Here is a 13,223-nt window from a genome sequence, read left to right as displayed (position 1 = left end):
AACGCCCAATGCCTGAGCCAAGGTCTACCCACATTTGAAATTTAATAAAGTTGTGGCCAATTTAATCCCATAGCACGTTGTCATGAATCGTTATTCCACATGACCGGGGGGGGGGCACTCGGGATGTGGGGGACTCCGCCTGTCCACGCAATGCTCTCAAGGGGGAAACAATCAAACAGAACACCAAATGCACTCCAAAGAACAGAAACCAAAGTGAATGAAACTTTTTTTTAAAAAAAGGAAATAAATGAGGAAATGAAATTAATCTATTCACGCACTTGCACATTCTTTTCCGACTCTTTTTGTCTGCCAAAGGTGTACTTGTACCTGATATATTTGCTGCATTCATGCCAATCTGTGCATGAGTGAACAGAAAGCGTCAGACATGTAGCCATGCTTAGTGAACATTCTCCTGCTTCACTTCACATCACAGGTGCAAGAGGGAGCAGGTGCTCTCAGAACCACTAATCTGCCAAAAATAGACCAACATCTCCCCTTAAAGGTTAAAGCTGGAAAAGCAGTCATTGTATAGCTATGCTCAACATGAACAGGAAGGTTATATCATATGAAAACCAATGCTGATATTCAGTGCTCAAGCAGTTGGAGTAAGACCATGGTTTTCCGGGAAACACATTTGATTGATATGGCCTGGTTTTTAGATCTTGCAGATATAGAAGAGAAACTTGACTGTGGACTCAGCTTTTGTTGTTTAGTTGTTTAGTCGTGTCCATCTCTTTGTGACCCCATGGACCAGAGCACGCCAGGCACTCCTGTCTTCCGCTGTCTCCCACAGTTTGCTCAAACTCATGTTAGTAGCTTTGAGATCACTGTCCAACCATCTCGTCCTCTGTCGTCCCCTTCTCCTTGTGCCCTCCATCTTTCCCAACATTAGGGTCTTTTCCAGGGAGTCTTCTCTTCTCATGAGGTGGCCAAAGTATTGGAGCCGCAGCTTCAGGATCTGTCCTTCCAGTGAGCACTCAGAGCTGATTTCCTTAAGAATGGATAGGTTTGATCTTCTTGCAGTCCATGGGACTCTCAAGAGTCTCCTCCAGCACCATCATTCAAAAGCATCAACTCTTCAACGATCAGCCTTCTTTATGGTCCAGCTCTCACTTCCATGCATCACTACTGGGAAAACCATAGCTTTAACGGACTTTTGTCAGCAAGGTGATGTCTCTGCTTTTTAAGATGCTGTCTAGGTTTGCCATTGCTTTTCTCCCAAGAAGCAGGCATCTTTTAATTTCATGACTGCTGTAACCATCCACAGTGATCATGGAGCCCAAGAAAGTAAAATCTCTCACTGCCTCCATTTCATCAATTATATTTTTATAACTGCATCATAAACATACAACACCAGATGGCGCTGTAGAGCTATGACCTGTCACCAATGGGATTTTCCATTATGATCTTTTATAATGTGTTTTCCTGTACTGATTTTTTAATGTGCATAGATGCAGCACATCTGGTCAGTGATGCTATCAGGGCTGAAATATGAAACATATCCAGGGCTCCACTTAGTTGGTTTCAACCTGCCACAAACCTCATGGAGGAAGTTTGAAGGCAGCACCTGTAAAGGAGGTGATGATGATGGTGAATGAGGAAGTGGGAGAGACAGGGGATGGAGATTCACTCGGGACAATGCCATTATCCAAGAGGCTGGGTTCTATAGGCTCTCTCTGTAAAGATTGAAATAAAAAAGGATGGTATGTATGGTGAGTTCACCAATAGAAATGTACTTTTATGTAGTTTCATGTATTTATATAATAAAGTATTTTTGTGTTCTCTCTTCAACAGGGCAGGTGGGGTGTCCTGCAGCAGTAAATAAAGGTCACCTCCTGGGTGCTTTTGTTTTAATCGATCAGTCTCTGTCTATTTTATATTTCCACCCAGATAATAGATTTGATGGTGTATTTCCATAAAGAAATTTTCTATAAAGAGCATGAGCCACAATCCATTCAAGAAACACATTTGGCTACTTGAGCAACCCAAAATGTGTGATTAGGCAAGAATATTATGCACTTAATTTCACCGCATGTGTAAGACACAAGCCAAATACATTTCTGTTAATGAACTCTTATTTCATTTTGCTGTCCTTCAAGCCTGTCCCTTTCCAGGGAGAAGAACTGTCACTTTCAAGCTCAAGCTATTTTGAATTCATCACTCTAGAAAGGAGGAGTGAAGGTTTTTGTCTCAGTTCCCCATCAGATTGCACCACTGTGGAACTGGAAGCTACCAGAGTTCTCATAAGCACAACAGTAATAAACAGCCTCGTCTTCAGCCTGGATGTTGGTGATGGTTAAATAGCCAGTGTTCCCTGAATAAGAACCTGTGAACCGATCTGGGATCCCTTCTCCCCTGTTGCTGGTATGATAGAGCACGAAACGAGGAGCCTGGCCAGGTTTCTGTTGATACCAGTGAAAGCTGCCCCAGCTTCCACCACTATTTTTAGAACAGGAGAGTTAAATTGCTTGGCCCGGGGAGACAGACTCGGAGGCTGCCTGAGTCAATGTCGGCTGTGAAGCGACACCTTTGCAGAAAGAAAAAGAAAAACCGATGCATCATTCTCTGTTCCTTAATATCACAAACGTCTTCTGTTTCTGTGCTAAATAGAGAAATTGTTGCTAGCCCATTAGACCACATAACCCATACCTGAGAAGTAAGTGAGAAAAATGAAGAGGATAAGGATCTGGCCCATGGTGAAATTCAAAAGGAAGGTGAGTCCCAGAGGCAAACAGCTCTCTAATCTATAAGAGGGAAGGGGGACACTTGTCTCTTATATACCCCAGGAGCTGAGGGATGATCTATCATGCAAATATATCTGAACCCATTGGCTTTTCTGGAGACATTATGAAGAGCTGTGATGAAGTTCTCTCTTTTTTTTTTATAATAATTTTTATTAATTTTCCACACAAATAATAAAGAACAATATAAAACAGTATAACTTCAAGCTCATCGGTTCATGCCCTTTTTTCTTTGACTTCCCCATACCTCCCCAACCCTGCATCCTTATTTAATAATTCTTTAGCAACCCTTAGGTCCATTGTCTTAATTCCCTTTCATCAAAAATTTCTTAAGTTTTTTATTTACTGCTGCAATTCTTTACTTCTTACCCCCTGACATCTTAACATTCCTCAATTTTACAATTATTTTTAAGATATATTTTGAATTTCTTCCAGTCCTCTTCCATTGTCTCTTTCCCCTGGTCCCGGATTCTGCCCGTCATCTCGGCCAGTCCCATAAAGTCGATCACCTTTGTTTGCCATTCTTCCAGAGTAGGTAGTTCTTGCGTCTTCCAATACTTTGCCAGTAGAATTCTTGCTGCTGTAGTGGCATACATAAAGAAAATCCTATCCTTCCTTGACACCATTTGGCCCACCATGCCCAAGAGGAAAGCCTCTGGTTTCTTAGGAAAAGTCCACTTAAGGACCTTCTTAATTTCATTATAGATCATTTCCCAGAAAGCTTTAACCTTTGGGCAGGTCCACCAAAGGTGGTAGAAAGTGCCTTAAAAGAAAATATTATGAAAATGATCTACCGATGGTACATGACCCCAGTCAAGCTTGCAAAAATATATCATTTGCCTAATAATAAGTGTTGGAAATGTAATGAGACTGAGAGTGATGAAGTTCTCTCAGATGACCACAGAACAGGTTTTGCATGAAGGGCGTGACCTGTTGTACAAAAATAAGAGTCACATCTGCTCAGTTTTGCCTCTGGTACACACACACACACACACACACACACACATACACACCACTGGCAGACAGCCCCTGGAAAGTTCCCCTTGGAGGAAGGGGTGTGATTTGTGAAGAGTCATGATGTCAGGGACTGCCTAGATGAAGAAGAATGGTGGGAGACTACAGCTGGGGGACACCTCAGGGAAGCATCAGCGTGGGAAGGCTCCAAGCCAGGAGAATGGTGGTGGGACACAGAACACAGGTCAGAGGAAGAAGGGTTGTGCCGATGGGTTGTGGAGAGTCCACTGTCTACCAACTCCATCTGGTACGCAGGCTGAGACCCTACCTGCCCACAGACTGTCTCGCCAGAGTGGTGCATGCTCTGGTTATCTCCCGTTTGGACTACTGCAATGTGTTCTATGTAGGGCTATCTTTGAAGGTGACCCAGAAACTACAATTAATCCAGAATGTGGCAGCTAGACAGGTGACAGGGAATGGTCACCAAGATCATATAGCACCAGTCCTGAAAGACCTACATTGGCTCCCAGTACATTTCCAAGTACCATTCAAAGTGTTGGTGATTACCTTTCAAGCCCTAAATGGCCTCGGCCCAGTATACTTGAAGGAGCGTCTCCACTCCCATCATTCAGCCCGGACACTGAGGTCCAGCGCCGAGGGCCTTCTGGCGGTTTCCTCACTGCAAGAAGTGAAACTACAGGGAACCAGGCAGAGGGCCTTCTCAGTAGTGGCGCCCGCCCTGTTAAACACCCTCCCATCAGATATCAAGGAAACAAACAACTATCTGACTTTTAGAAAGCATCTGAAGGAAGCCCTGTTTAGGGAAGTTTTTGATGTTTGATGTTTTGTCGTGTTTTTAATATTCTGTTGGGAGCAGCCTAGAGTGGCTGGGGAAACCCAGCCAGATGGGTGGGGTATAGATAATAAATTGTTGTTGTTGTTACTATTTTGGTTTTCCTCTATGTACATAATAAAACAGTGCCATTCAGTTAGAAAAGAGTACTTGTAGCTCAAGCCTTATGCCCATTTTAATTGGTTATTTTTTTCCCCCACAAGCGCTGCTTCTTCTACCAGTTTGTCAGAGAAGCGCCCTCTAAGTTCTTCCAGCATCTCAATATTCTGCCATCCTCTTCCAGCATAGCCCTTGCCCTCCTGCCCTAACCACTTCAAGCTTGTCCCTGGCCAAGCTGTTCCTTTGAGGCTCAAACAAGTGATTGTGTGGTTCAGGTTTCCTGCTACAGCGAGGAAGAGTGAAGCTTTTTGTCTCGGTTCCCCATCAGATTGCACCACTGTGGAACTTGAAGCCACTGGTGTCCTCCCAAACGCAACAGTAATAAACTGCCTCGTCTTCAGCTTGGAGGTTGGAGATAGTTAAATAGCCAGTGTTCCCAGAGACGGAGCCAGTGAACCGATCTGGGATCCCTTCTCCCCTGTTGCTGGTGCCATAGAGCACAAAGTGAGGAGCATCTCCAGGTTTCTGTTGATACCAGCGAAATGCACTCTTGCTGCTGCTACTTTTAGAGCAGGAGATAATCAGGGTCTGTCCCAGAGTCCCAGATTCGGAGGCTGACTGAGTCAATGTGTGCTGTGAACTAACACCTTTGTAAAGAAAAGGGGGAAAAAACAACAACTATGCATCATTTTCTGTTTTCTCAAATTTCAGGAAAAGTATTAATTCTGTTTTAGCGATAAATAAAGAAGACAAATAGCATGGTCACCAGCCCCATATTCCCTCCACAACCAGACCTGAGCAGTAACTGAGAAACACGAATAGAACACACAGTTTTGCCATGGTGGAAATCTATTTGAAGCTGAGGCTGAGAGGAATAAAGGTTTTCTAATCTAGCTGCACCTTCCTCCCCCTCTCTTAAATCCCACATGAAATGAAGAAAGACTTCTCATGCAAATATATCCACACCCATTGGCTTTGCTAGGGGCAGGAAATGTGATGAACTTCTAACGAAATAATTTTGCATGCGTTAGGCAGTTTAAAAGAAGAATGACATTTTGTTTAGGACGGGAGTGGGATCTTAGATCCAGAGGCTTAATGCGGCCCTCCAGCCTCTCTGCCTGGCCCTCGGGAATCTTCCAGACTTGACTAGAATATATAATTGAATGGTGAGAATGACCCTTGCTGCCCTGGCTGGAAATTCCCAAGGCAATCCAAAAATGAAATTTATCTCAAAGGGTTAGGATCACAGTGAAAATCTGGGCAATCTTTTTCTGCCATTTCTGAACTGCATGCTGCAATCTTTTGTTGCTTGCAGGTCTCACCTGTTGGGTATGCAAGTTCCATTCCTTGCCATATGAATGTACCAACACTCAGGAGAGACTATAGGCTTGTTCACACATGACACTGAACACAGGTACAAGATGCCTCTGTTGTTGTTGTTTAGGTGTTTACTCGTGTTTAGTCTTCGTGACCCCCTGGACCAGAGCACGCCAGGCACTCCTGTCTTCCACTGCCTCCCGCAGTTTGGTCAAACTCATGTTTGTATCTTCAAGAACACTGTCCAACCATCTCGTCCTCTGTCGTCCCCTTCTCCTTGTGCCCTACATCTTTCCCAACATCAGGGTCTTTTCCAGGGAGTCTTCTCTTCTCATGAGGTGGCCAAAGTATTGGAGCCTCAGCTTCACGATCTGTTCTTCCAGTGAGCACTCAGGGCTGATATCCTTAAGAATGGAGAGGTTTCATTTTCTTGCAGTCCATGGGACTCACAAGAGTCTCCTGCAGCACCATAATTCGAAAGCATCCATGGATGGTACTGAATACAATGGTACTGAAAACTATCAAAAGGCTAACTGAAAGCAGCCAAAACCCAGATTACAGCAGAACACCAGTAAATAGCATTAAAAACCCACAAGGGGAATCATAGGAGCCAACTCCTAGGGGCTGAAGTCCCTTCGCCCTCCCTCCAATAAAATGTTTGACGCCCCCCCCCCCCACTGATGGGCATTGCCATTCAAATGAGGTGTGTGTGCCGCATCTTGTGATCAGTTAGGCAGGGCTTACCTGCCCCCCACCATATTTTATTCAAGTTGGTACCCCTGAGGGGAATACAATATAGCCAGGAGGCTGGAAATTGCAAAAAAACAGTGTTTCCAGAGGTGGAATGAGTGAAGCAATTTGTGGTCCCTCTCCCCCTGCTCTTGACATTGTATAGAATATATAGTGATGATTCGGTCCAGCTCTCTTGTAACAGTATTGAAAGAAATTCCTTATGTCAAGCATCATTGCAGAAGATGGAGGTACTCAACCTCTGCAGTTGCCCCATCCCTGTCTTTCAGAGTACCCACAAAATCTATGCTCTTGCCCAAACCACTTCATGCTTGGCCCTGTCTAGGGAGAGGAGCTGACATTATTCATTCATTCATTCATTTGCTTTTTCAGATTAACATTTTACAGTCACAAATCCAGCATACAGTGGTACCTCAGGTTAAGTACTTAATTCGTTCTGGAGGTCCGTTCTTAACCTGAAACTGTTCTTAACCTGAAGCACCACTTTAGCTCATGGGGCCTCCTGCTGCTGCTATGCCAGAGCCCGATTTCTGTTCTCATCCTGAAGCAAAGCTATTAACCTGAAGCACTATTTCTGGGTTAGCGGAGTATGTAACCTGAAGCATATGTAACCTGAGGTACCACTGTACAACATAGAAACAAGATTCCAAAGCATCTCCTGGCCTCCCCTCCTCCCTTTTGTGGGTCCTCTTGTTAATAATTTCCTCCTGTATCTTTTATGATAATCCAAATCTTTTATTTCTCCATTGTGTCCAAAATTCACCCTTCAAATACATGTGTTATTCCAATCCCACTGATGATTTTAAAAGTCTGCAGTGGTTTTTAAGATAAATCATAAATTTTCTCCATCCCTTATTAAAATTTTAGTCTTCCTGATTTCTGATTCTTCCGGTCGTTTTAGCCATTTCGGCATAATCCATCAACTTGATCTGCCATTCTTCTCTGGTATAAGTCAGCTCCTGAGCGATCTTTGTTTGCAAACTCTAGGGGAAGTGTGTGAGAGAGGTTTTTGTATCAGTTCCGCATCAGATGGTACCACCGTGGAACACATTACTGCCTGTCACAAAGTCAGCACAGTAATAATCCGCCTCGTCTTCAGCCTGGACATTGGAGATGGTTAAATAGTAAGTGTTCCCAGAGACAGAGGGAGTGAACCGATCCGGGATCCCGTCTCCCCGGGTGCTGGTAGCATAGAACACAAAACGAGGAGCCTGTCCACTTTTCTGTTGATACCAGCTATAAGCATACAAGCTGCCACTACTTCTAGAGCAGGAGAGTTTCACAGTTTTACCCGGGAGCACAGACTCGGAAGCAGGCTGGATCAATGTTGTCTGCGATGTGACACCTTTGCAAAAAGAAAAATCAAATAAAAGCACACGAATCATTTCCAGTGTTCTCAAATATTAGGAAAGACTATAGCTTTCTTGCTGGTACATGCATCATTTTCTGTGCCCTCAATTTTTGGAAGATTTTTATCTTCTTGTGAAAAGTAACAGAAGTCAAGTCAAATAATACATTAGGTCTCCACAAACATACCTGAACAGTAACTGAGACATGTGACGAGAACAAGGATCCAGGCCATGTTGAATGTCAAAAGGAGGGCAGATCCCACAAACAGATCTCTAATCCTGTGGCACCTCACTACCACGCTCTTAAATCACCTGGGAAATGAGGCACGAGCAATTATGCAAATACCTCGACACCCGTTGGCCTTGCTAGAAAGAATATGAGGAAATACAGGGAACAACCAGAAGACAACCACAGAACAGCTTTTGCATGAAAGCTTCTTTGTATTGTTTAGGACATGATTGGGGAACTGTAGACCTAGGAGCAAAATATGGCCTCCCAGAATTGTTGTTGTTGTACCCCACCCATCTGACTGGGTTACCCCAGCCACTCTGGGTGGCTTACAGTGCATAGTAAAATGTCAAAGATTAAATATTTCCCAATACAGGGTTGCCTTCAGATGTCTTCTAAAAGTGGTGCAGTTCTTTATTTCTTTGACATCTGATGGGAGGGTGTTCCACAGGAAGGGAGCGACTGTCAAGAAGGTCTTCTGCCTCAGAAGAAGACCTCAGTGTCCATGCTGAGCAATGGGAGTGGAGATGCTCCTTCAGGTATTTCCTTCTCAGGACCTGCTCAGAACAAGCCCACTTCAGGCCTTACTGACATGGTGCTGTAGCTCCCAATGATTTTGCCTGACTTGAACATATCCCTGAATGTTGATGATGCTTCTTGCTTGCTAGGTTCAAAGTTGCCCATCTCTGTCCCATGTAATCCAAAATTACTGAAGTTTCCAAAGTGTGGGGATCATAATATAAACATGGGTGGCATAGCTGTCAACTTACAGATTTGAAAATAAGGGACCAGCAGCCTTGAGAATAAGGGACCAGCAGCCAAAATAAGGGACCTGCAGCCTCACCTGTTCCAGGTACTCCAGTCTTCCTGTCCTCCTGCACTCTGGTCAAACTCATGCTGGTAGCTTTGAGAACACTGTCCAACCAACTTTGTAACCACAGGTTCAACTGAATAGAATATGAATCACATGCACCACAAGGCCTATGCAACCTCAACTTAAGATGGCTCCCCGGCCTGGCTTTGCACTGCAAAGTTTGCAGCAGCACGTGCAACAAAATGGCGTCCAGCATTCAAAAAACCCCTCAGCTTGCATTAACTAGCCACACACAAGGCATGCAAGCTCCACCCCCCAGTCGTTCTTAGACTTCTTATTGGGTGAGCAACACAGCCAAGCAACACAGTTGGACCCTCCCTCCTCCCTGGCCAGCAGGGAGAGGAGCTGCTTCCTTTGAAATTTAAGGCACATCATTTAAGGGACATTTAAGGGACATCCATCAATAAGGGACAGCAGCGGGACATGGCGCTGGAATAGGGGACTGTCCCTTCAAATAAGGGACACTTGACAGCTATGATGGGTGGAGATGAGAGAGCTTGAACCAGATCTCAAAAAGGATGGATGACTGGATGATTCAACAACCCAGAACATATAATAAAGCAGAGAAAGTTGTGTACAGGCACTTGAATTCCATGCATGAGTAAGACTCAAACAGAAAAAAACCATCTGTTGATGAACTCATATTTCACAATGCAGGTGACTCTTTAAGTCATTGTCTCTCAAATGAAGAGAAGCAGAACCAGCAGCTTCTCCTTGTGTCAAAAACCCAAATCATATGTACAATGGTTCCCCATAAAATATTCACCATAGAAATAAACAAATTAAGGCACTAATTAGATCTGAACTGGTTTGTCTTTGAAGCAAGTGTTTCACAAAAGAGGCAGAAGTAGGAAGTTGCTTTCCAAAGCTCAGCATAGCCTCCAACATGACTTCCAGTTTCTACCAGATGTCGCTTCTGAGGCATTGCAGGGCCTCGGACGGGGCCTTGGAGGATGCGTTGGGGTTCCGATGCAACATCCGGTAGAAACCAGCAGAGCCCCGCAATATGGGTGCTGAGTACCAACAAAAACTGTGGGTGCCCTGGCATTCAGGGGCCCCTAGAGTTGGTGCCAGTGTCACTTGAAGTTGTATAAAGAGAATGGTTTCACACCTGAGCTAAAACACAACCATTCTCTTGAAATTTGCATTTCTGCAAATTTTGTAATGCATTTCACTGGTCAAGTAATGTGTAAAAAAACTTCATATATTGGGATAAAGTGCACATATAAATGCATGTGTTGGTGAAAATAGCAGGCAAAAGTGCATTTTATCCAGGGAAATTGTTTTGCAAAATGTGTATGAGGGGAAAATTCATTGCAAAAATGTTTGTATGAGGCAAATTTCAAACTGCGATGCTGATGAATTCTCATCAAGAAATGTTCACCAAAGTTATGTGGAAATGTGGCAAAGTGAAATCGTTCTGGAGGGACTTAGTGCTGATATCATGGTCTCCGGCTTTGCAGTTCCCCTATAATATTGTGGAACAATGTGTATTTTGTACTGTTGGCTTTGACAACGTTTTCTTTTAATTCTTCTCTTGATGTACAGCTGCTTATTGAGTTCTATATGATGTGAACTTACTGAGAAAATCTAGCAGTTATTTTACAAAGAGAGAGAAAGAGAGAGAGAATGGAAAAAATGAGGAAAGTAAAAGAAAGTGAAATTGATGGATTTGCCCAGTAGTGATGTATGGAAGTGAAAGCTGGACCATAAAGAAGGCTGATCGGTGAAGAATTGATGCTTTTGAATTATGGTGCTGGAGGAGACTCTTGAAAGTCCCATGGACTGCAAGAAGATCAAACCTCTCCATTCTTAAGGAAATCAGCCCTGAGTGCTCACTGGAAGGACAGATCCTGAAGCTGAGGCTCCAATACTTTGGCCACCTCATGAGAAGAGAAAACTCCCTGGAAAAGACCCTGATGTTGGGAAAGATTGAGGGCACAAGGAGAAGGGGACGACAGAGGACGAGATGGTTGAATAGTGTTCTCGAAGCTACCAGCATGAGTTTGACCAAACTGTGGGAGGCCGTAGAAGACAGGAGTGCCTGGCGTGCTCTGGTCCAGGGGGTCACGAAGAGTCGGACACGACTAAACGACTAAACAACAAAGGATAAGGTGGTAAAATTTGTCTATGGCCACTTGAGTTCTGTTCAGGATTTAGACCCAAACCAAACACACACATTTTACCAAGCTGTTATTTCACACTGCAGCTGCCTGGGTGTCCAGGGACTCTGTACTTCCCTCAAATGAAGAGACGCTGCATCAACATCACCCCCTTGTGTCTGAAACCTGGATCACAACATATTTGTATAGTGTTTCAAAATAAAGTTTAGACATTTTGCTTTCAATTTCCACAAAGGAAAGAAATTTCAGCTAATCATTGGGGGTAACCTCAGAATTGTAATAATAATAATAATAATAATAATAATAATAATAATAATAATAATAGCAGCAGCAGCTAAGGGACACCTGGACGGTTAAGTCCAGTCAAATTCAACTAAGGGGTGCAGCGCTCATCTCCACTTTCGGGCCAAGGGATCCAGCGTTTGTCCACAGACAGCTTTCCAGGTCATGTGGCCAGCATGACTAAACTGCTTCTGGCTCAACGGAACACTGTAATGGAAACCAGAGTGCATGGAAATGCCGTTTACCTTCCTGCCACAGCCATACCTATTAATCTACTTGCACTGGCGTGCTTTCAAACTGCTAGGTTGGCAGGAGCTGGGACAGAGCAACGGGAGCTCACTCTGTTGTGGGGATTCAAACTGCCGAACTTCTGATTGGGAAGCCCAAGAGACTCAGTGGCTTAGACCACAGCGCCACCTGCATCCCTGTATCACAATGGTAACAGCTGCTCAAGAGTGGATCAAACGACCTTGAGAGATGCTGGGATCTTCCACGATGGTGGCATTTAAGCGATGGACAGGAAGCTACCTGTCAGGTATGCTGAGGTTTGCAAGATTCTGGCATTCAGCAAGTGGTTGGATTAGATGAATTCCAAGCTCCTACCCAGAAGGTACTAAAAAAGGGATAAATTTTGCCAGTGTTACACACCCTGATCAATCATGTCCTGTCGACAGTTCCCTAAATAAAACCAGTAAGTCACAAAGACAATACAGTGGTACCCCCGGTTAAGAACTTAATTCGTTCTGGAGGTCCCTACTTAACCTGAAACTGTTCTTAACCTGAAGCACCACTTTAGCTAATGGGGCCTCCTGCTGCTGCCACACCAGAGCCCGATTTCTGTCCTCATCCTGAAGCAAAATCCTTAACCTGAAGCACTATTTCTGGGTTAGCAGAGTCTGTAACCTGAAGCGTATGTAACCTGAAGAGTATGTAACCAGAGGTACCACTGTAAACGGTATTGAAAACTATCAAAAGGCTAACTGAAAGCAGCCAAAACCCAGATTACAGCAGAACACCAGTAAATAGCATTAAAAACCCACAAGGGGAATCATAGGAGCTAACTCCTAGGGGCTGAAGTCCCTTTGCCCTCCCTCCAATAAAATGTTTGACGCCCCTCCCCCCATTGATGGGCATTGCCATTCAAATGAGGTGTGTGTGTGTCGCATCTTGTGATCAGTTAGGCAGGGCTTACCTGCCTCCCCATATTTTATTCAAGTTGGTACCCTGCTCTTGACATTATATAGAATATATAGTGATGATTCGGTCCAGCTCTCTTGTAACAGTATTGAAAGAAATTCCTTATGTCAAGCATCATTGCAGAAGATGGAGGTACTCAACCTCTGCAGTTGCCCCATCCCTGTCTTTCAGAGTACCCACAAAATCTATGCTCTTGCCCAAACCACTTCATGACTGGCCCTGTCTAGGGAGAGGAGCTGACATTATTCATTCATTCATTCATTCATTCATTCATTCATTCATTCATTTGGTTTTTCAGATTAACATTTTACAGTCACAAATCCAACATACAACATAGAAACAAGATTCCAAAGCATCTCCTGGCCTCCCCCCTCCCCTTTGTGAGTCGTTTGTTAATAATTTCCTCCTGCATCTATTATGATAATCCAAATCTTTTATTTCTCCATTGTGTCCAA

At 44.0% G+C, this 13,223-nt stretch overlaps 2 protein-coding genes across 27 annotated transcripts in view; both read right to left on the bottom strand.

The window, feature by feature from the left end:
- Positions 1-13,223, bottom strand: part of LOC307204974 (immunoglobulin lambda-1 light chain-like) — a 181,748-nt gene that overhangs the window by 70,305 nt on the left and 98,220 nt on the right. The window lies entirely within an intron of this gene.
- LOC307204961 (immunoglobulin lambda-1 light chain-like) overlaps positions 1-13,223 on the bottom strand; it is a 139,707-nt gene that overhangs the window by 62,331 nt on the left and 64,153 nt on the right. For 3 of the 16 annotated variants that reach the window (XM_079957175.1, XM_079957171.1, XM_079957173.1), the window contains exons 1-2: positions 8,251-8,348; positions 7,762-8,059 (exon numbers count right to left, since the gene is read on the bottom strand). The exons of the other annotated variants lie outside the window; for them this stretch is intronic. In XM_079957175.1, coding sequence (XP_079813301.1) covers positions 7,762-8,059; positions 8,251-8,296 — 344 coding nt within the window. In that variant the 5' untranslated portion in view covers positions 8,297-8,348. Of the gene's footprint in view, positions 1-7,761; positions 8,060-8,250; positions 8,349-13,223 lie in introns of those variants that run through there. 16 annotated transcript variants of the gene reach the window in all.

This window comes from Podarcis cretensis (assembly GCF_951804945.1).
Source record: "Podarcis cretensis genome assembly, chromosome: 16".
NCBI classification, from domain to species: Eukaryota; Metazoa; Chordata; class Lepidosauria; order Squamata; family Lacertidae; genus Podarcis; species Podarcis cretensis.
Note: the sequence above shows the minus strand (reverse complement) of the source record. Positions and strands in the feature narration are given on the sequence as shown.